Raw genomic sequence first — 23,926 nt, 5'->3', positions numbered from 1 at the left:
CAAGAATGTTTGCACCTCAAATATACAGAGCAAAAGCAAAGGAATGTTATTGACATTGGCCACTTTACTTTCATCCCAGAACAAATCAATACTGTACAGCAACTCAATATTAGGAAGGTGTTCCTAATGTTTGGTATACTCAGTGTACAATGATATCAAGGCTTGATAAATATAGATTTGCTTGATAAAATGACATATGCATTATAATATTGTAAAAAATATTGCCATTTTATTACAAAAAGTGTCTGTGGGCTTTCAACCAGTAAGTCTAACATACACAACACAGATCATAACACCATTATCTTGTTAATCTCTGAACTATGAGAAAACATAGAAAACACATCAACAGAGACAACGTACACATTTAACCCCTTTTTCAATGGGTCGAGGACATTTGGTTTATCAAAACATGTGGATGAATACAGTCGACTCCTGATATATACAAAGGCTTGGGATCGTCATGGTTGCTTGGGATCGTCATGGATACGTGGACTAACCCAAAGCAGCAGATGTCAGATTTGAGAAATGAGAAAACTCAGAGAAACATGTCTTCATGGGCTATTGGCTATGGCCAAAAGGGGTTACTAACAATCACAATTCCAGTATATCAATCTATATTCATTCCAACAGTTAAATACACAATGAATTTATGTCTACACAATTGATTATCTACAACTTTTTGCCAAAATCATGTTCAAGTAATTACAGCAACCAGGATATTAGATCATTTCTGTGGAGGCTATATAGCGTTAGCCTGTGCCATCCAGTCAGTACCCACTGGGCACAGAAGTCAGTTCTACGTATAGTTTTGATTTACATTTGGTTGAGTTGTCAACTAACTTGAATTCAATGTGAAATCAACAAAAAATGTCATTGGATTTATGTTAAAAGTTAGGTGAACAAAATCTGAAATTCTCTTACGTTGATTTTCTACTCCAAACAGTTCAACTTCATCACATTGAATTTGAGGGTTGAAATTATGTGGAAACAAAATGGATTAAACCAGTAGTTAGTTTCCATGCAGGACAGTAGCCTTCCAGTGACATCCAGTGAACTTCAAGGGTCCTGCCAGCAGCCGCTTTACGTTTCAGGACACAGCACCACACAATGCTAACTGAAACCAAGTGAAGGCACTGAAGAAGACCATGATTAGGGAGAACAGAGTAGGAAGGGACCCACATGTCTAAACTAACTAAGGACACAACAATTGAAGTCTGTTTGTTGTTTGTTCACAGATTTGTGCAAGTAAGAGGTGCAAATGCAGCGAACCTTTTTGACAGTAACTGTATCTAGATGTTTGATGGCTAGCTGAGCAGGAGGCTAGCTCATAGGATAAGGTGATGGCTGTGATAACCAAAGAAAAAAATGAAACAACAAAAATCAAAGTATTTACAGTGCACTCCCCCTTTAGAAAAATATCAGGTCATAGAAACAGAGTCAGTGACACGTTGCAACAGCACAACACATCACGCCTCATAGAGAAGATGTTCTTTTAAATATCCATCCTCTTCATCTGGTCATCCTGCAGAGTCCATCAGAAGCACCATGGCAACAGAAGACACTTTCCTCTTTCTCAAGTCAAAGACAAAGGCATGTTTCTGAAAGGAAAGAGAGAAGGGAGTTTTACAGTTTAAATGTAGATAGTTTGTAATCTATCAGAAGGGAGTTTTACAGTTTAAATGTAGATAGTTTGTAATCTATCAGAAGGGAGTTTTACAGTTTAAATGTAGATAGTTTGTAATCTATCAGAAGGGAGTTTTACAATTTAAATGTAGATAGTTTGTAATCTATCAGAAGGGAGTTTTACAGTTTAAATGTAGATAGTTTGTAATCTATCAGAAGGGAGTTTTACAATTTAAATGTAGATAGTTTGTAATCTATCAGAAGGGAGTTTTACAGTTTAAATGTAGATAGTTTGTAATTTATCAGAAGGGAGTTTTACAGTTTAAATGTAGATAGTTTGTAATCTATCAGAAGGGAGTTTTACAGTTTAAATGTAGATAGTTTGTAGCTATTAAACCCAGCTACGACAGCACACTATGGCTTACTACCATCTACAGACAATATCGCAACAACTACACATTGCCTATCTAAATCAATGACAATATAGTACAAAGTATATTTAAGACAAGCTAAGGTTAGGCCTATTCTATGACCATTCTAGACATGTCAGGAATCAAAAATAAAGTACCTTGAGGTTCACAGTGATCAGCTGGCTCTCCAGCATTCCTATGTTTCAGAGCTCACTCTTCTGTCCAGCGCTCTGTCAGCACACACACAACAGGAGTAGATTAGATTCAGGCTTTTGACAGTGACCGAAGTGGCTCAAAATTGCACACAAACCACACTTTAGTACCCAACCTTTTTAAACCCTGGGGATGCCTGTCAACTTTAAAATGTTATTTTTCTGCCTCGAAGAGGGATGCTTGATGCGGCCTATGAACCATCTCCAACCCCCTCCCTTCTCTTGGTCTGTTTGCCTCCTCTGACTGGCTCTACACAGGCCCAAAGACTATTATCCTTACTGGGTTTCCTTCCATCTGCCTTTCACAAAGACTCTGTCTATTCTCTTTGTACAGCAGACTGGCCGTAGTATCTCTAGATCAGAAGTGTACCTGAACTGACTGTCCTAGCTATCCCAGTTCTGACTGGCCCAACTCTTCTCCTTTTCCACTGTTTACAGCTGGGAAGGAATTTAACCAGTATCAAAGCTGGGACCGAGAGACTGAAAAACATTTTCTATCTCAAGCCCATCAGACTGTTAAATAACCATCACTAGGCGGCTTCCACCTGGTTACGTAACCCCGCACCTTAGAGGCTGCTGCCCCATATACATAGACTTGAAATTACTGGCCACTTTAATAATGGAACACTAGTCACTTAATAATGTTTACATATTTTTACTTTACTAATTTCATATGCTGTATTCTATTCTACTGTATTTTAGTCTATGTCACCCTGACATTGCTCATCCTAATATTTATATATTCCTTAATTCCATTCTTTTACTTTTAGATTTGTGTGTATTGTTGTTAATTGTTAGATACTACTGCACTGTTGGAAGCTAGAAACACAGCATTTCGCAACACCCGCAATAACATCTGCTCAACATGTGTATGTGACAAATAAAATGTGATTTGACTTGAGTATTTGGCCATCATACAGTGGTGTTTTTGTCTGGAACTTAATACCTGGAACAGGTGAATGACGCCCCCACGGCCCCAGCTGCTTGTGTCTCTGTCTGACTTACTGAGCACTCTAGAACCGTCCATACTCTAGAACTTCCATACTCTAGAACCTTCCATACTCTAGAACATTCCATAGAAAGAGACAGACTATGGTCTGCATCTCAAATTGCACCCTATTCCTTATAAAGTGCACCACTATAGATCGGGGTCAAAAATAGTGCACTTTGTAGGGATAGTGTGCCATATGGGATGCAGACCATAAGTGAGCTGACACAAGGCCAGTGAAACAGAAACTCTACAACTGAATGTCTAAATAGCTCCACTAATGGTTTTGGAACAGGTAGTCTGGACTGGAGACGTTTCCTGTATAGAGGTTCTCATACTGTGTGAAGTGTGTATCCGGCTCCAGTCACACCACTGGCAAACAGACAGGCCAGGCCAGACAGAAATGCCTCCTGTAGTCTGCTGCGTTCTAGTCTGCTCTGTTCCCTTTCCAAGGTCTGGGGTGACCATGACCATACAGAGGACGTGTGTCCTGTCTTGTCCTCCCAGCCCCAAGGTAAGGAGAGATTTGACAGTCTGAACCCTGGCTCACCGCTCAGCACTACGCTGAAAGTACATAATCTCCAGCTAGCAGGAGGTTTAGTGTATCAGGTGGGCCAGCCTACTGTAGTCTGGCTATACACACTTCAATTGACTGACTGACTGACAGACAGACAGACAGACAGACAGACAGCAACAACTCACACTTGATGCTGCCGTACAAAGTCTGCAAACTGACGGTCTTTGGCACACAGCTCAATTATCCTTAGGCGGTCCTGAATTTGCTGTGAGAGAGAGAGAGACAATGAGAGAGAAAGAAAGAAAGAAAGAAAGAAAGAAAGAAAGAAAGAAAGAAAGAAAGAAAGAAGAGAAAGAAGAGAAAGAAAGAGGGAGAGAGCGAGATGTGGGGGTAGAGAGAGAGAATAATGTGGGGGGAAAGAGTGAGTGAAAGAGAGAGAGGAGAGAGAGAAGAGAGAGAGGAGAGAGAGAAGAGAGAGAGAGTGAAAGAGAGAGAGAGAGGGAGAGAGAGAGAGAGAGAGAGAGAGAGAGAGAGAGAGAGAGAGAGAGAGAGAGGGGCAAGAGAGAGAGAGAGGGGAGAGAGAAGAAAGAGAGAGAGTGAAAGAGAGAGAGGGGAGAGAGAGAGAGAGAGAGGGGAGAGAGAGAAGAAAGAGAGGTGAGAGGGTGAAAGAGAGAGAGGTAAGAGAGAGAGAAGAGAGAGTGAAAGAGAGAGAGGGGAGAGAGGTGTGTGTGAGAGAGAGAGAGAGAGAGAGAGAGAGAGAGAGAGAGAGAGAGAGAGGTAAGAGAGAGAGAGAGAGAGGTAAGAGAGAGAAAGAGAGAGAGAGACAGAGAGAGAGAGAGAGAGAGAGAGACGGTTATGTAACATTAGGGGTTGATGTAAGGCCGATGGATTTGTGTTGGTTTCCGTACTGCCTGCCCAATGCTGGTGTCTGGACGAGCACTACTCTTCCACCATAAGCACTGAAGCTAAAGACTCAGGGTGAAAATAGAATCTCATACACACGTGTTACGGTGCCTTATTTAGACCTAAAGTTGATTGTTGATAAAGCTCTCTGGTAACACTTCATGTTACCTAGGTCCTATAACGCAATACTACATGTATGTATAATGTACTCCAGTGTAATTACCAATTAGTACTATCAGTTTCACAGTACTTTACACTTTAGCTCTAACCTTCTTGTATATACTTGAAAAACATCTAACAACTTTAAGGTCCCTGGAATGTTCTGGAATGATCTTCCTAGAAATCCCCCAGGGAGCCAGTCTGTTGCCAACTGTCTGTTGTTATGGGTGTAAGATGGCACAGTGATGCCATCTGTTGGTAAATGTTCATTACTGCAACTCTTGTGTTTTACCGGGGTGCTTGAGATACCCGGATGTGTTGTGATGTACTGAACAAGACTGGTTACTCGCATCAATGCCTCTGTCTCGTCATTTAGCATTCAAACATGGTGTCAGAGTCGGATAACTAACCATGCTTTCCGCAAATTAGAGTCACCTGCTCTGGTTTACAAACAAATGCTTATTTGTGTAAAATTTCGCCCGGAATTGGCCTTAAGCTAGAGTGAGTTTGCTAGTTAGCTTCAGTGTTGTTAGCACCGGTTAGACATGGCAGCGAACATTCCCCCTCCCGCCGTTATGAAGCTCAGCGGGGATTGGAGCACGAACTGGGATACGTTTAGAGGTGAATGGGAGGACTATGCGCTAGCAACGGGACTTCTGGAAAAGGAAGATGAGGTAGTGGCTGCCACTTTGAGGACTATAATGGGAACTGAATGCCGACACGTATACAAACACAACCTGAACCTAACAGCAGCACAGCAAGGTAACGCTATAGCTATTCTTGATGCTCTTGAACATTACTTTACGCCAGCAAAGAACGTCATCTACGAGCGTTATGTTTTCGGTCGTTGCAAACAGGAGGACGGGGAGTCCATTGACAGCTTTGTCACTAGGTTAAGGGAAAAGGCAGCTACATGTGACTATGGTGCTTTAAGAGATGAACTGATCAGAGATACGATTGTGCTTGGCATAACGGATGAGGGCACCCGCAGACGTTTGCTGAGAGAACGTGACCTGACGCTGGCCTTGGCAGTGGAGACATGCCGTGCAGCAGAGCTTACTGATATACGGATGAGGTCCATGGAGCTAGAAAGGCAACATACGGACAATGTAAATGCTACATTCAGGCAGCCAGTAAAGAAATTCCCCTTTGCCACAGCTAATGCTAATACTACAGCCAACTCTGCAGTAGACAACCCCAATACATGCCGATATTGTGGCATTTCTCATGGACGAGGAAAAGAACACTGCCCAGCCTATGGAAAAATATGCAAATCCTGTGGTACAGCTAATCACTTCGCAAGGGTCTGCATGAAAAGCAAGAGAAAGGAGGGTAAAGTGCACTCCATGGAAACAAACACAGATGAAGGGAACGACAGCACAGAGGATGTATATGCTAGCGAGTGCATAGGGGCAGTGAGGGCAAAAGGACAAAAGTGGTTTGTCACTCTGCTACTTAATAATAAACCACAGCAATGCCAGCTAGATTCAGGGGCCACATGCAACGTTATGAGCCTTAAAGACAAAAGGAGGCTTGCGCCCAGAGACAAACTCACACAGAGTAGCACCAAGCTGAAACTGTATTCAGGCCAGTTCATGACCTCTTTAGGCCTGTTTGTGACAGAGTGTGTTTTACGTGGCCAGAAATACACCCTTGAGTTTGAAATAGTTGAGGCTAGTCAACAGCCATTACTGTCAGGTTCTACATGCGAGCGCCTTGGACTTATTAACTTCACCATCCCAGCTGATCTTAACATTATAGACAAAGTCCAGGCTGGGCCCCTGAGCAAGGAGACACTCCTAAGCAAGTACCATGATGTCTTCAACGCACCGGTAGAGTCAGTTCCTGGGGAAGTCCACTTTGAGTTGGACGCAGAAATCCAGCCTGTCCAGTGTGCACCCCGCAATGTACCAGTGGCCATGAAAGCAGCTACGAAGGCTCAGCTTGACAAATACGAAGCAGATGGCCACATCATATCCGTCACCGAGCCTACGGACTGGATAAGTAATATGGTTATCGTCAAGAAACCAGACAAGCTACGGATATGCATTGATCCTAAACACCTCAACCGGGCTCTGCGACGTTCACATTACATTATGCCCACGTTGGAGGATGTTCTTTACAAGCTCCCAAAGGCCAGAGTCTTCACGCTCGTGGATGCCAGAGATGCCTTTCTGCAGTGCAAGCTCGACGAGCCCAGCAGCTACATGACCACCTTTTGGACACCCTGGGGCAGGAAGAGGTGGTTGAAGCTTCCGTTTGGTGTCTCCGTGGCTCCAGAGGTGTATCAGCGGAAACAGCATGAGCTGTTGATGGGACTTAGTGGCGTGGAACCCATAGCAGATGACATTCTCGTAGTGGGCTGTGGGGACAGTGATGAGGAGGCAGAATGTGACCATGACGCCAAGCTGCTGGCCCTGATGGTCAGATGCAGACAGGTCAAGCTAAGGCTAAGCATAAAAAAGCTTCAGTTTAAAGTGCCAGAGGTCCGCTTTCATGGGCACATCTTGTCCTCCACCGGATTGAAGGCGGATCCTGAAAAAGTGAAGGCTGTCTTGGAAATGCCCCACCCATCTGACGTGAAGGGAGTGCAGCGCTTCGTCGGATTCGTCACCTACCTGGCCAAATTCCTACCGCGGCTCTCTGAAGTGTGTGAGCCACTGAGGAGGCTCATGGACAAGGACACCATCTGGCATTGGCTCCCAAAACATGACGCAGCGGTGAGGGAAATAAAACAACTGGTCACCCAGACACCTGTACTGCGATACTACAATGTGTCAAAACCTGTCACGATTCAGAGTGACTCAAGCCAGTATGGACTTGGCTGTTGCCTCATGCAGGAGGGCCAGCCTGTGGCATTCGCCTCTAGGGCACTCACCCCAACAGAGCAGAACTATGCCCAGATAGAGAAGGAGTGCCTCAGCATTGTGTTTGCATGCCAACGCTTCCACCACTACCTGTACGGGCGCGACAATATTACCGCAGAGACCGATCACAAGCCCCTTATTGCTATATTCAGCAAGCCTCTCCTGAATGCCCCAAAACGACTGCAGAGCATGCTACTGGCCCTACAAAACTACAACCTCAAGGTGGTGTATAAGCCAGGGCCAGAGATGTATGTGAGTGACACGCTCAGCAGGGCTACTGCATCAGGCACTCACACACGCTCCATGCATGAACAACACGCAGTGTGCAGCTTGCAAACAGAGCAAGTGGATGTTGAACACATCAACCAGGCTGACTACCTTAATGTTACGGACCAGCGCTTTATACAAATCAGACAGCACACAGACAGGGACGGGCAACTCCAGGCATTGAGGTCTGTGATTCTGATGGGCTGGCCCGACTGCAGGGAAGAAACTGCTTTAGCCGTCAGAGAATATTGGCCAATCAAAGAGGAGCTCAGTGTTCAAAACGGAGTGATATTCAAGAGTCAGAGAGTCGTTATTCCCCGGTCTCTGCGCCCTGAGATGTTGGCACGCGTGCACTCAAGTCACATAGGAGGTGAGGCCTGTTACAGACAAGCACGTGACACACTGTATTGGCCAGGAATGCAGAGTGAAATTAAAGACTATGTCAGTAAATGCACAATCTGCAATGAATATGCCATTGAGCAACAGAGAGAGACGATGATGTCCCACGAGCTACCGATGCGCCCCTGGCAGATAGTAAGTCTAGATCTCTTCCAGCACAGTGGCAAAGACTTTCTGCTGGTAGTCGATCATTACTCAGACTTTTGGGAGATCGACCTCCTCCCCGACCTCTCAGCAGAGACAACGATCAAACGCTGCAAGGCTCAGTTTGCCCGCTATGGACAGCCAGATAGGGTAATTTCAGACAATGGACCCCAATTCTCAGGAGTTGAGTTCCGAAAATTTGCTGCAGGATGGGGATTCGAGCACGTCACTTCATCACCACGACACCCAAAAGCTAATGGGAAGGCAGAGTCCGCAGTAAAAATCGCAAAGAACCTCTGCAAAAAGGCTCTGCGAGAGGGCAAAGATGCCTGGAAAGCAATCCTGCAGTGGCGCAATACCCCGACAGAAGGCATGGACAGCAGCCCGGCACAGCGCCTCATGGCACGGCGCTTAAAAGCAGCTCTGCCAGTAGCCAGCACTCTCCTGGAGCCATGTGTGGTGACAGACGTGCTGGTGAAGCTACGTCACAGAAGACAGGTCTCCAAGTTAATCTACGACAAATCAGCAAAAGACTTACCTGAGCTCAGGGTGGGTGAAACGGTGCGAATGAAGCCACTACCAGGGGACCGGGCAGGCCTCTGGAGACTCGGATCCTGTGTACAGAAAGTGGCACCACGCTCCTACTTGGTCGAAGTGAATGGATCACTGTACCGTCGTAACAGGGTTGACCTTCGGATTGCTGAGCCAGCACCTACTCAGAACCCTGATGGTCAAAGGGGTCGCATGACAAAAGACAGAACCCCAGCAAGTCACATGGGGCCTGAGGCACTGGGCGAAGAGCCAGGGGATCACAGGTCGGCCGCTCCCTCACCCATCAATTCTCCCCTTAGACATTCAGGTGACACGCCTGTGCGGGAACCCGCAGTCCTCGCAGACAAGCCCCCTGTCTTTTCACGATGCGGGCGTCTGTCCCAGCCACCAAAAAGACTTAATCTGTAGGTTTCCCATCAGGGATTGTTGACAGAGATAAAAGTGAAGAGAATATCAAAATGTGTTGTTGTTCTGGAAAAAAAAAAAAAAAAAAAAAATACTAAACTGTTCATGTTGGAAATTGTTACTAGGTTTGTTTTGTTAGTGAATTGACACCTCCTGTCCTATTTTATTAAAGGGAAGATGTTATGGGTGTAAGATGGCACAGTGATGCCATCTGTTGGTAAATGTTCATTACTGCAACTCTTGTGTTTTACCGGGGTGCTTGAGATACCCGGATGTGTTGTGATGTACTGAACAAGACTGGTTACTCGCATCAATGCCTCTGTCTCGTCATTTAGCATTCAAACATCTGTCTCTCTCTTACAGTCCTCCCAGCAGTCAGCCACTCAGACAGCCTCTACGTACCTCTCTGGTGAGCTCGGAGTTGTCGTAGATTTGGAGTATCTCGTCACTGCAGAAGTCCACAGAGGGGTCTACGCTGCCCGTACTGTGGTGTAGCACGTCGTCTTCGTACCGTCTGTAGTACTCTGCCGTGGCCACATCACTCTCATACATGGGGTTGAACTTGGTGGCTCTCTCTAAGGATGGCACACTGTCCCGATCTCTGTGAAACAGGTAGGAGAGGGGCATCGTTATTAAGAAGGCCCCTTTCAAGAAATGTAGAACTAAGAACAGATATAGCCCTTGGTTCACTTCAGACTTGACTGCCCTTGATCAGCACAAAAACATCCTGTGGCGCACTGCACTAGCTTTGAATAGTCCCCGCGATATGCAACTTTTCAGGGAAGTCAGGAACCAATATACACAGTCAGTTAGGAAAGTGAAGGCTATCTTTTTCAAACAGAAATGTGCATCGTGCAGCACTAACCTCAAAAAGTTCTGGGACACTGTAAAGTCCATGGAGTATAAGAGCACCTCCTCTCAGCCGCCCACTGCACTGAGGCTAGGAAACACTGTCACCACCGATAAAGCCACGATAATCGAGAACTTCAATAAGCATTTCTCTACGGCTGGCCACGCTTTCCACCTGGCTACCCCAACCCCGGCCAACAGCTCTGCACCCCCTGCAGAAACTGGCCCAAGCCCCCCCCGCTTCTCCTTCACCCAAATCCAGACTTCTGATCTCCTGAAAGAGCTGTGAAATCTGGATCCCTACAAATCAGCTGGGCTAGACAATCTGTACACCCTCTTTTCCTAAAATTATCAGCAGCCATTGTCGCAACCCCTATTACCAGTCTGTTCAACCTCACCTTCGCATCGTCTGATATTCCTAAAGATTGGAAAGCGGCCTCGGTCATCCCCCTCTTCAAAGGGGGAGACACTCTAGACCCAAACTGTTACAGACCTATATCCATCCTGCCCTGCCTTTCTAAGGTCTTTGAAAGCCAAGTAAACAAACAGATCACCGACCACTTCGAATCCCACCGTACCTTCTCCGCTATGCAATCCGGTTTCCGAGCTGGTCACGGGTGTACCTCAGCCACGCTCAAGGTACTAAACGATATCATAACCACCATCGTTAAAAGACAGTACTGTGCAGCCGTCTTCATCGACCTGGCCAAGGCTTTCGACTCTGTCAATCACCGTGTTCTTATCGGCAGACTCAACAGCCTTGTTTTCTCTAATGATTGCCTCGCCTGGTTACTACTTCTCTGATAGAGTTCAGTGTATCAAATCTGAGGGCCTGTTGTCCGGACCTCTGGCAGTCTCAATGGGGGTGCCACAGGGTTCAATTCTCGGGCCGACTCTTTTCTCTGTACATATCAATGATGTCGCTCTTGCTGCGGGTGATTATTTGATTCACCTCTACGCAGACAACACCATTCTGTATGCATCTGGCCCTTCTTTTGACACTGTGTAAATAAACCTCCAAATGAGCTTCAATGCCATACAACTCTCCTTCCGTGGCCTCCAACTGCTCTTAAACTATAGTAAAACTAAATGCATGCTCTTCAACCGATCGCTGCCCGCACCCGCCCGCCCACCTAGTATCACTACTCTGGACGGTTCTGACTTAGAATATGTAGACAACTATAAATACCTAGGTGTCTGGCAAGACTGTAAACTCTCCTTCCAGACTCATATTAAGCATTTCCAATCCAAAATTAAATCTTGAATCGGCTCCCTATTTCGCAACAAAGCCTCCTTCACTCATGCTGCCAAACATACCCTCGTAAAACTGACTATCCGGCCGATCCTTGACTTTGACGATGTAATTTAAAAAATAGCCTCAAACACTCTACTCAGCAAATTGGATGCAGTCTATCACAGTGCCATCCGTTTTGTCACCAAAGCCCCATATCTACCCACCATTGTGACCTGTATGCTCTCTTTGGCTGGTCCTCGCTACATATTCGTCGCCAAACCCACTGGCTCCAGGTCATCTATAACTATTTTCTAGGTAAAGCTCCGCCTTATCTCAGCTCACTGGTCACCATAGCAGCACCCACCCATAGCACGTGCTCCAGCAGGTATATTTCACTGGTCATCCCCAAAGCCAACATCTACTTTGGTCACCTTTCCTTCCAGTTCTCTGCTGCCAATGACTGGAACGAATTGCAAAAATCACTGAAGTTGGAGACTTATTAACTTACTAACTTCAAGTATCGGCTGTCAATATCAATCTTACCGATCGCTGCAGCTGTACACAGCCCATCTATAAATAGCCCATCCAACCAACTACCTACCTCTTCCCCATATTTGTTTTTGTTTTTTTCTGCTCCTTTGCACACTAGTATTTCAACTTGCACATCCTCATCTGCACATTTATCATTCCAGTGTTAATTGCTAAACTGTAATTACTTTGCCACTATGGCCTATTTATTGCCTTACCTCATTTGCACACACTGTATACAGATTTTCTATTGTGTTATTGACTGTACGTTTGTTTATCCCATGTGTAACTCTGTGATGTTGTTTTTGTCGCACTGCTTTGCTTTATCTTGGCCAGGTCACAATGGTAAAGGATAACTTGTTCTCAACTGGCCTACCTGGTTAAATAAAGGTGAAATAAAATACATGTTCTCTGATGCAATAGAAAGGTGGCTGATGTCACACCACTGAGAATGATGTGTTCTGTCTACTTACCGGTAATAATGATGAACAATAACATTTCAGCCTGTACTTGCGGTGCGGCCAAGTGAGTCACACATACAAACACAAACACACCCACAGCCGTATGGGGTTGGCATGATACGTGATGACCTATGCCAGTGGGTGGGAAGTGACATTGTGTCCTGTCCAATCTAAACAGGATGTCAACCTGATATCAACCTACGCTGGCATGCAACACACATGATGTTATTCTGTTGTACTGGCCTCTCTCTCTCTCTCTCTCTCTCTCTCTCTCACTCTCTCTCTCTCTCTCGCTCAACCCTCTCTGTCTTTATTTCTCTCTCTCTCTCTCTCTCTCTCTCACTCTCTCTCTCTCTCTCTCTCTCTCTCGCTCAACCCTCTCTGTCTTTATTTCTCTCCCTCTCTCTTTATTTCTCTCTCTCTCTCTCTCTCTCTCTCTCCCATTCTCTCTTTCTCTCTTTCTCTCAACCCTCTCTCTCTTTATTTCTCTCTCTTTTTTCTCTCTCCCTCTGTCTTTGTCTCTCTTTATTTCTCTCCCTCTCTATATATATTTTTCTCTCCCTCTCTCTTTATTTCTCTCTCCATCAGATACAGTCTTTACATTATACAGTACGCCATGTTCCATGAGCTAAACACTCATATGAGAAACACACTGAACTGGTCAGGAGTCCAATCTAGCAGTCTGTGGACAGTTTATTGGTAACAGTGGGAGACTGCAGGGCGGGGCTGTTAGAAGGGCCCATGGTGCTAACATGGGCATTGGCCCAAGGTCTATCTGTCGAGACCAGGCCTTGTGTCACTAGAAGCAGGCAGGCTAAACTCAGGACAGCTGCCGAGGCACATACTGATTCATAAAACAATCACACACACATTCACACACACCTACACAGGCATGCACACACAAACACACACACACACACACACACACACACACACACACACACACACACACACACACACACACACACACACACACACACACGCACACACACACACACACACACTGTTGATCCTGCAACTCGGGGCTTCTAAATACAATCAGCACTGTTTTGATACTTCTCAATAAACATGTCCTGATTGGTTAATCAAAAACAACATAGCTGCCAAGGAAGTCTGAGACGCTAATCACGCTTCTCTCAGACAGATTCTCGGTCAAGCACCCCGTTAACAATGCACAAAGCTTCACTTAACCAAAACATTTTAGGACAACCATCTACATTTATTGTCTGTCTACACACCAGTATAGTATTTCTTAACCCAATTAAGTACTTCTACATACAGTACCAGTGAACATTTTGGACAAACCTACTCATTCTAGGGTTTTTCTTTATTTGTACTATTTTCTACATTGTAGAATAATAGTGAAGACATCAAAACTATGAAATAACACACATGGAATCATGTAGTAACCAAAAAAGTTTTAAATAAGTCCAAATATATTTTATATTTGAGGTTCTTCAAAGTAGCCACCATTTGAATTGATGATAGCTTTTCACGCCATTGAAGCATAGAGGAGGAGGTGTGATGGTGCTTTGCTGGTGACACTGTCAGTGATTTATTTAGAATTCAAGGCACACTTAACCAGCATGGCTACCACAGCATTCTGCAGTGATACGCCATCCCATCTGGTTTGCACTTGGGACTGACCAAGAAGGAGAGTGATGGAGTGCAGCATCAGATGACATCAGATTACCTGGCCTCCACAATCACCCGACCTCAACCCAATTGAGATGGTTTGGGATGAGTTGGACCGCAGAGTGAAGGAAAAGCAGCCAACAAGTGCTCAGCATATGTGGTGAACTCCTTCAAGGCTGTTGGAAAAGCATTCCAGGTGAAGCTGGTTGAGACAATGCCAAGAGTGTGTGCAAAGCTGTCATCAAGGCAAAGGGTGACTATTTGAAGAATCTCAAATATAAAACATATTTTGATTTGTTTAACACTTTTGATTACTACATGATTCCATATGTGTTGTTTTATAGTGTTCATGTCTTCACTACTATTTTTCAATGTAGAAAATAGTAAAAATAAAGAAAAACTCTTTAATAAGTAGGTGTGTCCAAACTTTTGAATGCTACTGCAGTTATTAGGCAAGAGAAGCCAAAATATTATCAGATAACATTACTCTACAAGCAACACTGCAGTGATATCTTAAATAACCATTACACATCGTAATCCATCTGTAAATACAAGAGGTCAGGTAAATAATCAGATTTACTCCTTCTCCCTCTGGGTTTATGAGTCTGCTGCTTACCGTAGGGGATCCTCTGAATCCTCCTTGTCATAACCGTCCCTCAGAGTCCTGGCCAGGAAGAAGATTGCCCCAGAGGCCACCAATAGGAAGCCAGCCACCGACGCTATGGCGATGCCCACCACCAGAGGTTCTGACACATACTCCTCACAGTGTTCCCCGCGGTACCACCAATTCTCTCCAACACGACATCTAGAACCACACAGAACAGCATTAGAACCACATGCATCTCAAACACACACATACACACACATAACCCTATAGTGAATTCATCATGTCAGTGTCCTTAACTAAACTCCCACCCACCTGCAGATGGCTCCCTTGCCGGGGATGACATCACACTTCCCATCGTTGAGACAGAAGTCCTCCTGCAGGTCACAGATACTCTGGCACGGCAGTCCGTCCACGCTGAAGTAACCCGCGTCACACACACACTCCGCCTCCCCGGACCAGCGGTTCACCGTGCACATCGAATACTCATTACACGCTTGGAACTTGCAGGGGTTTGCCTGGTTGCCTGGCAACGACAAAGAAAACATAAACAAACGTGTTTTGTGTGACCTCAGTTCTACCATCTGAGAACCTGGTGACTCAGGAATGGTGGTTTGACTGTGCTGGTGATGGTGGTTAAAGCCCACTAATTCTAAAATAACACATAAATACACCACAGAAAATATATGTTAGAATGTTTCAGACTTTAGTCGTAAATTGGCTGATGATGACGTGCCCAGAGCACTTTAGTTGTCACTATCGGAACATTCTAGAAAAGAGCAAAGTATTCTAACCCTAACTCTGGCTCCAACCTTAACTCTCTACCTCTAACCTTAACCCTTAACAAATACCTTTGTCTTTTTCTAATCCGATGCCCTGTGGAGACCTTACATGATGTGACATGATTAAGCATCAGTGTTACAGTAGATGATTATGATTGGCTCAGACAGATTACAACACAGATTATACTGTAACGACCCAGCCGGCCTAATAGAATAACACCATGGTGACTCATCCTCATTATGACACATACTGTACAGTACTGTTGCTGGTCACATTGTACATCTGCCCAGACGAGGGTTGCAAAATTCCCAGGTTTTCCAGAAGACCTGGTTGGAGGATTCTGGATTTCCTGCTTAATCCCTCCTGATTCCTGGAATCCTCCAACCGGGATTTTGGTAAATCCAGGGAATTTATTGAAAGTTCCCGGAATTTTGCAACCCTAGCCCAAACAGAAGTGTCAACCACATGAGATCACCATCCCCGGGACCACAGTATCAAAGCCATTGACACATTGAGATCATTATGTTATTTTCGTGGGCTCTTTGAGTTACAAAGTGTTGAGAAAACAACTTGATTCATAACTAGAGAGTCATCTCACTTCAATGACTCAATACTGCAATCTCCTGCTGATGTGTTAATGTGAGAAGTTTGGGTTAGGTCAGCATGCCATTGCTTCTGTTGTCGACTTTCACATCTTTCACGATCCAATAATGAAACCTCAGCTACAGAAGATCATCCACCAAACGGACATTGCTGTCAGGAAATGCTTCACAACAATGAGTCCTTGTTGACATGATTTCATGCATTTCCTACTCTCACTGCAGAATAACATCACTCAAGACTCAAGTATCACTTGTTTGTAGCTGAGGTTTACCTGATTCCACATCCAGTGAGTATTTGTCTATGGAGAGGTTCATGGTTTGGAAGGCTGAGTTAGCGAAGTCCTCTAGGATAAGGTAGACAGTGTTGGTGACCCCCCGAGAGACGGGCTTCCCGAACTTCATCCTGCTGTTCACCACGATGCTGCCGTTACGGAAATTCAGGATCTCCAGGTTCTGGAAGTTGCTGAGGTTGGACTGCAAGTAAGGGACGAGCTACAGACGAGAAAGAGACATTGTTACTTTATGCTTCCCAAAACACCAAGATATACTGTATCCCACGGGTCCTGTATGACTTGTGACAAATCCAATAACAATGGAAACAGTTCATTAGAAAGTTATACTACAGAATCCATTATATGCAACATATTACAATATTCACAGCAATGAAAACGGTAAAATGAACTTGAGAAGGCCATCTACGCATACTGAACATTAATTTATGGCCCCCATACCCCAATGTTATTGCCGATAATCCCATATATCCTTTACCAGTTCGAGGAACCTCTGCTCCAGCGCTTTGTACTCTGTGGAACTCTTGTTGAAGAGATCCTCAGAGAACATCATGTTGGTCACCCTCAGGCTGAAGAACACCATCAGATCCTTGCCAGGGCTCTTCGCCATGGCGATGCTGCCCACGTCTGATCCATGGGCGATGCTGGAGTACCCGCTGCTGTCCCCGTCCATGTGACCCGTTCCGTCATACACGTTGAAGGTGAGGTCAATTTCCGACATGGGGGAGTCTGGTGCGGGGTCTCCAACCGCTTGGATTGAAGTGCCGACTTCTAGTTCGTATGTGTCGTGAGCTGGGGAAGGGGGTGCTAGCGCCATGCTAACATCTCCTTCTTCAATGCTAACATCTGACTCTTCTGCTGCCTCAAGCAGGTTTTCTGTGGGTCTGAATGTGGGCTGGAAGAATGGAGGTAGGATTGTTGGGGCAATTTCAGGTGTCTCAGAGATTTCAATGTCACCATATGGTGCTATTTCTGTGGTGGCTGGATGGTGTGTGGCTTCCTCCTCTTCTGGTACAGAGTCAGATATACGAGAGAAGGGAGATTCCTTCTCGGGGGATAAGATGCTATGAGACTCTATGACTTCCGGGGCTGCTGTACCTGCAGCCACAACAAAGATTTGATCTTCAGCTAGGTCCTCCTCTGAGATGTCAAGGGCTGGGAGTACTGTGGCCAAGGGCCCTGCGACCTCCGCCCCCTGTTCCTCCAAGATCTCCACCTCTCCATCTTCATCCTCAGGATCGGGCACCAAGGGTAAAGGTCTGTCGGTGAAGGCTTCGATCTCTGGTGGTTCGGAGGTGATCATATCGAAGATGGACTCCTTGACTGTGAACAGCTCCATGTCTATGAAGGTAGGTGACTCTGTGACTGTGGGGAGTTCAACCTCTATTGGACTGGTTGGCTCCGACAGCTCCTCAACAGAACCATGGGTCTCAGTTGCTGGCCCTTCCAACACCAGGGCCTCAGTGGTGTAAAACTGAGGATAGGGATAATCAGTGACTGGTGCTATGATGGTGAATGGTTCGCTTGGGTAATAATCGTCATAAATCCCAGAGGCCTCCAGCGTCTGTATGGAGAGCTCCACGGTCAGGGTCTCTGCGGTCCAGAACACAGGGGCTTCAGCGGTGGTCGTGTAGTCAGGTCGGGTACTAATGTCTTGGGTCACAGGCAGTCTGTCCAAGAAAGGATGTTGTGGCTCTTCTTCAACTGGGGCAGATTCTGGATGGGACTCAAAAGGACCCATATCCTCTGGAGATTCAGTCAGGACAGATTCGGTGATCTCTTCCCCCTTCTCCTCCTCCTTCTTCTCTCCCTCCTTCGGTTCCACTTCTGGATCTGGTAAATGCACCTCCCACACCACAGAATCCTCCTCCTCCTCTATGTAGTCTGTCTCCTCAGTTGTCACGGGAAACCATGGGAGGACGTCAGCCCCTTGGTCATCCCCAGAGAAGCCGGAGCCAGAGCCAACATCCAAATCTGGGTTTACTCTGGGAAGTGCCGGGACCGGGGCCTCTGTGGTCTGTGGTTGTGAAGGGGAGGAGGTAGAGGAGCCTCCAGCACCGACCACACCATCCCCACCGGGAGTATCAGAGTCTTGCTGAGTGTTGCTGAGAAGAAATCCCTCTTCTTCAATATTTCCATTATCTAGAAAAACAGGAAAACACATGCTTTGTTACTGGAACACGGAATCTCCCTTCTCTTCAGTGAAGGGAAACAGAGTGAAAACAGAATAGAGGACAATCCACGATATTAACAATGGATAAATGGTTTCAAAACTCTATTAAATCAGATTTGAATGTGTTTTTTTGTGTTTTGTGTTACTGTGTGGTTGACAGTATACAAGGTGATGTGAATGTGGTCTCGTGATTTAGGAAGTAGAAACAGGACTGCTCACTCTCTGCAGGGACAGCAGTGGTGCTGGGTGGCAAGGTGGTTTCATCCAGAACGAACACATCATTTTCACTGGCCACAACGCTCCCGGAGCCTTTCAAAGGGTCCACAGGAAACAGGAAATCATCCTTCTTCAGGAAGATGTCGCTGACATCCAAGTCTTGGCCAGGAGCATCTGGTGGTTTCTCAGCAGCCAGAACATTGTCCTGACACACCAGGAAGAAAAGACAAAGGTCGATAAAAGTGCACTGACATTATTCTTACATTCTACTAACGTTAGAGAAATGTATGTCTAGTAACTCACACTTAAATGAACGTCCGTGTGTATTGTTGTCTACCTTTAGCCCAAAGGGGAGGCTGGCAGACATAGAAAATGCCAACAATATACCTAGATTAGGCTGGCTAGAGGAAAGATAATCCTAAATCTATACGGGAATTGCCCGGATGATACACCTGGGCTGGTCATGCCCCAAGGATGGACACACGCAACTACAGTACATAGACTTACAACTACATAGACTTACATAAACCTACACCACCCATGCATACATAAATGCAAAAATACCTACATTTCCCCATGCACAGATCAAAAAGCACATGCATAGGATGACAGATATGATCACGTATACATTCAACGGTCCTTATAGAAGTCAAAGTGGAGGGAAAAAAACAATCCTCAACATCTTCAATGAATTACAGTGGAAATTCATCCTTCGGACTAACTTCAGTGGAAAGAAATTGCACTGGCACGCAGTAGATACATTTGGACACAAAAGCCGGCCCTCTGTGCCTCCCTAGCTGCAGCTGCAGATTAGTTGTGTTTTTCTCTCTCACAAGGTTGAGTTGTAGCAGAGTGTCTCTCTCACAAGGTTGAGTTGTAGCAGTGTTTCTCTCTCACAAGGTTGAGTTGTAGCAGTGTTTCTCTCTCACAAGGTTGAGTTGTAGCAGTGTTTCTCTCTCACAAGGTTGAGTTGTAGCAGAGTGTTTCTCTCTCACAAGGTTGAGTTGTAGCAGTGTTTCTCTCTCACAAGGTTGAGTTGTAGCAGAGTGTCTCTCTCACAAGGTTGAGTTGTAGCAGTGTTTCTCTCTCACAAGGTTGAGTTGTAGCAGTGTTTCTCTCTCACAAGGTTGAGTTGTAGCAGTGTTTCTCTCTCACAAGGTTGAGTTGTAACAGAGTGTTTCTCTCTCACAAGGTTGAGTTGTAACAGAGTGTTTCTCTCTCACAAGGTTGAGTTGTAGCAGTGTTTCTCTCTCACAAGGTTGAGTTGTAGCAGAGTGTTTCTCTCTCACAAGGTTGAGTTGTAGCAGTGTTTCTCTCTCACAAGGTTGAGTTGTAGCAGTGTTTCTCTCTCACAAGGTTGAGTTGTAACAGAGTGTTTCTCTCTCACAAGGTTGAGTTGTAGCAGAGTGTTTCTCTCTCACAAGGTTGAGTTGTAGCAGAGTGTTTCCCCCTCACAAGGTTGAGTTGTAGCAGAATGTTTCTCTCTCACAAGGTTGAGTTGTAGCAGTGTTTCTCTCTCACAAGGTTGAGTTGTAGCAGAGTGTTTCTCTCTCACAAGGTTGAGTTGTAACAGAGTGTTTCCCCCTCACAAGGTTGAGTTGTAGCAGTGTTTCTCTCTCACAAGGTTGAGTTGTAGCTGAGTGTTTCTCTCTCACAAGGTTGAGTTGTAGCAGAGTGTTTCTCTCTCACAAGGTTGAGTTGTAGCAGTGTTTCCCCCTCACAAGTTTGAGTTGTAGCAGTGTTTCTCTCTCACAAGGTTGAGTTGTAGCAGAGTGTTTCCCTCTCACAAGGTTGAGTTGTAACAGAGTGTTTCCCTCTCACAAGGTTGAGTTGTAGCAGAGTGTTTCCCTCTCACAAGGTTGAGTTGTAACAGAGTGTTTCCCTCTCACAAGGTTGAGTTGTAACAGAGTGTTTCTCTCTCACAAGGTTGAGTTGTAGCAGAGTGTTTCCCTCTCACAAGGTTGAGTTGTAGCAGAGTGTTTCTCTCTCACAAGGTTGAGTTGTAGCAGAGTGTTTCCCCCTCACAAGGTTGAGTTGTAGCAGAGTGTTTCCCCCTCACAAGGTTGAGTTGTAGCAGAGTGTTTCTCTCTCACAAGGTTGAGTTGTAGCAGAGTGTTTCCCCCTCACAAGGTTGAGTTGTAGCAGTGTTTCCCCCTCACAAGGTTGAGTTGTAGCAGTGTTTCCCCCTCACAAGGTTGAGTTGTAACAGAGTGTTTCTCTCTCACAAGGTTGAGTTGTAGCAGAGTGTTTCTCTCTCACAAGGTTGAGTTGTAGCAGAGTGTTTCCCTCTCACAAGGTTGAGTTGTAGCAGTGTTTCTCTCTCACAAGGTTGAGTTGTAGCAGAGTGTTTCCCCCTCACAAGGTTGAGTTGTAGAAGAGTGTTTCCCCCTCACAAGGTTGAGTTGTAGCAGAGTGTTTCTCTCTCACAAGGTTGAGTTGTAGCAGTGTTTCTCTCTCACAAGGTTGACTTGTAGCAGAGTGTTTCTCTCTCACAAGGTTGAGTTGTAGCAGAGTGTTTCTCTCTCACAAGGTTGAGTTGTAGCAGAGTGTTTCTCTCTCACAAGGTTGAGTTGTAGCAGAGTGTTTCTCTCTCACAAGGTTGAGTTGTAGCAGAGTGTTTCCCTCTCACAAGGTTGAGTTGTAACAGAGTGTTTCTCTCTCACAAGGTTGAGTTGTAACAGAGTGTTTCTCTCTCACAAGGTTGAGTTGTAACAGAGTGCTTCTCTCTCACAAGGTTGAGTTTTATTAGAGTGTTTCTCTCTCACAAGGTTGAGTTGTAACAGAGTGTTTCTCTCTCACAAGGTTGAGTTGTAACAGAGTGTTTCTCTCTCACAAGGTTGAGTTGTAGCAGAGTGTTTCCCCCTCACAAGGTTGAGTTGTAGCAGAGTGTTTCTCTCTCACAAGGTTGAGTTGTAGCAGAGTGTTTCTCTCTCACAAGGTTGAGTTGTAGCAGAGTGTTTCCCCCTCACAAGGTTGAGTTGTAGCAGAGTGTTTCCCCCTCACAAGGTTGAGTTGTAGCAGAGTGTTTCTCTCTCACAAGGTTGAGTTGCAGCAGAGTGTTTCCCCCTCACAAGGTTGAGTTGTAGCAGTGTTTCCCCCTCACAAGGTTGAGTTGTAGCAGTGTTTCCCCCTCACAAGGTTGAGTTGTAACAGAGTGTTTCTCTCTCACAAGGTTGAGTTGTAGCAGAGTGTTTCTCTCTCACAAGGTTGAGTTGTAGCAGAGTGTTTCCCTCTCACAAGGTTGAGTTGTAGCAGTGTTTCTCTCTCACAAGGTTGAGTTGTAGCAGAGTGTTTCCCCCTCACAAGGTTGAGTTGTAGAAGAGTGTTTCCCCCTCACAAGGTTGAGTTGTAGCAGAGTGTTTCTCTCTCACAAGGTTGAGTTGTAGCAGTGTTTCTCTCTCACAAGGTTGAGTTGTAGCAGAGTGTTTCTCTCTCACAAGGTTGAGTTGTAGCAGAGTGTTTCTCTCTCACAAGGTTGAGTTGTAGCAGAGTGTTTCTCTCTCACAAGGTTGAGTTGTAGCAGAGTGTTTCTCTCTCACAAGGTTGAGTTGTAGCAGAGTGTTTCCCTCTCACAAGGTTGAGTTGTAGCAGTGTTTCTCTCTCACAAGGTTGAGTTGTAGCAGAGTGTTTCCCCCTCACAAGGTTGAGTTGTAGAAGAGTGTTTCCTCCTCACAAGGTTGAGTTGTAGCAGAGTGTTTCTCTCTCACAAGGTTGAGTTGTAGCAGAGTGTTTCTCTCTCACAAGGTTGAGTTGTAGCAGAGTGTTTCTCTCTCACAAGGTTGAGTTGTAGCAGAGTGTTTCTCTCTCACAAGGTTGAGTTGTAACAGAGTGTTTCTCTCTCACAAGGTTGAGTTGTAACAGAGTGTTTCTCTCTCACAAGGTTGAGTTGTAACAGAGTGTTTCTCTCTCACAAGGTTGAGTTGTAGCAGAGTGTTTCCCCCTCACAAGGTTGAGTTGTAGCAGAGTGTTTCTCTCTCACAAGGTTGAGTTGTAGCAGAGTGTTTCTCTCTCACAAGGTTGAGTTGTAGCAGTGTTTCTCTCTCACAAGGTTGAGTTGTAACAGAGTGTTTCTCTCTCACAAGGTTGAGTTGTAACAGAGTGTTTCCCCCTCACAAGGTTGAGTTGTAGCAGAGTGTTTCCCCCTCACAAGGTTGAGTTGTAACAGAGTGTTTCTCTCTCACAAGGTTGAGTTGTAACAGAGTGTTTCTCTCTCACAAGGTTCAGTTGTAACAGAGTGTTTCTCTCTCACAAGGTTGAGTTGTAACAGAGTGTTTCTCTCTCACAAGGTTGAGTTGTAACAGAGTGTTTCTCTCTCACAAGGTTGAGTTGTAACAGAGTGTTTCTCTCTCACAAGGTTGAGTTGTAGCAGTGTTTCTCTCTCACAAGGTTGAGTTGTAGCAGAGTGTTTCTCTCTCACAAGGTTGAGTTGTAGCAGAGTGTTTCCCCCTCACAAGGTTGAGTTGTAGCAGAGTGTTTCTCTCTCACAAGGTTGAGTTGTAGCAGAGTGTTTCTCTCTCACAAGGTTGAGTTGTAGCAGTGTTTCTCTCTCACAAGGTTGAGTTGTAACATAGTGTTTCTCTCTCACAAGGTTGAGTTGTAGCAGAGTGTTTCTCTCTCACAAGGTTGAGTTGTAGCAGAGTGTTTCCCTCTCACAAGGTTGAGTTGTAGCAGTGTTTCTCTCTAACAAGGTTGAGTTGTAGCAGAGTGTTTCTCTCTCACAAGGTTGAGTTGTAGCAGAGTGTTTCCCTCTCACAAGGTTGAGTTGTAACAGAGTGTTTCTCTCTCACAAGGTTGAGTTGTAACAGAGTGTTTCTCTCTCACAAGGTTGAGTTGTAACAGAGTGCTTCTCTCTCACAAGGTTGAGTTTTATTAGAGTGTTTCTCTCTCACAAGGTTGAGTTGTAACAGAGTGTTTCTCTCTCACAAGGTTGAGTTGTAACAGAGTGTTTCTCTCTCACAAGGTTGAGTTGTAGCAGAGTGTTTCCCCCTCACAAGGTTGAGTTGTAGCAGAGTGTTTCTCTCTCACAAGGTTGAGTTGTAGCAGAGTGTTTCTCTCTCACAAGGTTGAGTTGTAGCAGAGTGTTTCCCCCTCACAAGGTTGAGTTG

The 23,926-nt window shown here is 45.3% G+C and overlaps 1 protein-coding gene across 1 annotated transcript in view; it reads right to left on the bottom strand.

Annotated features, from left to right (window-relative positions):
- Positions 1 to 204: 204 nt before the first annotated feature.
- The window catches only part of LOC110497006 (uncharacterized), a 49,856-nt gene continuing 26,134 nt past the window's right edge, over positions 205 to 23,926 (bottom strand). Inside the window, exons 12-20 of the mRNA XM_036951884.2 lie at positions 18,825 to 19,026; positions 16,911 to 18,574; positions 16,415 to 16,634; positions 15,073 to 15,283; positions 14,770 to 14,958; positions 9,849 to 10,047; positions 3,936 to 4,015; positions 2,192 to 2,263; positions 205 to 1,598 (exon numbers count right to left, since the gene is read on the bottom strand). Coding sequence (XP_036807779.2) covers positions 2,230 to 2,263; positions 3,936 to 4,015; positions 9,849 to 10,047; positions 14,770 to 14,958; positions 15,073 to 15,283; positions 16,415 to 16,634; positions 16,911 to 18,574; positions 18,825 to 19,026 — 2,799 coding nt within the window. The 3' untranslated portion in view covers positions 205 to 1,598; positions 2,192 to 2,229. The remainder of the gene's footprint in view (positions 1,599 to 2,191; positions 2,264 to 3,935; positions 4,016 to 9,848; positions 10,048 to 14,769; positions 14,959 to 15,072; positions 15,284 to 16,414; positions 16,635 to 16,910; positions 18,575 to 18,824; positions 19,027 to 23,926) is intronic.

Source organism: Oncorhynchus mykiss, chromosome 18, assembly GCF_057628025.1.
Source record: "Oncorhynchus mykiss isolate SJ-2025 chromosome 18, ASM5762802v1, whole genome shotgun sequence".
NCBI classification, from domain to species: Eukaryota; Metazoa; Chordata; class Actinopteri; order Salmoniformes; family Salmonidae; genus Oncorhynchus; species Oncorhynchus mykiss.
Note: the sequence above shows the minus strand (reverse complement) of the source record. Positions and strands in the feature narration are given on the sequence as shown.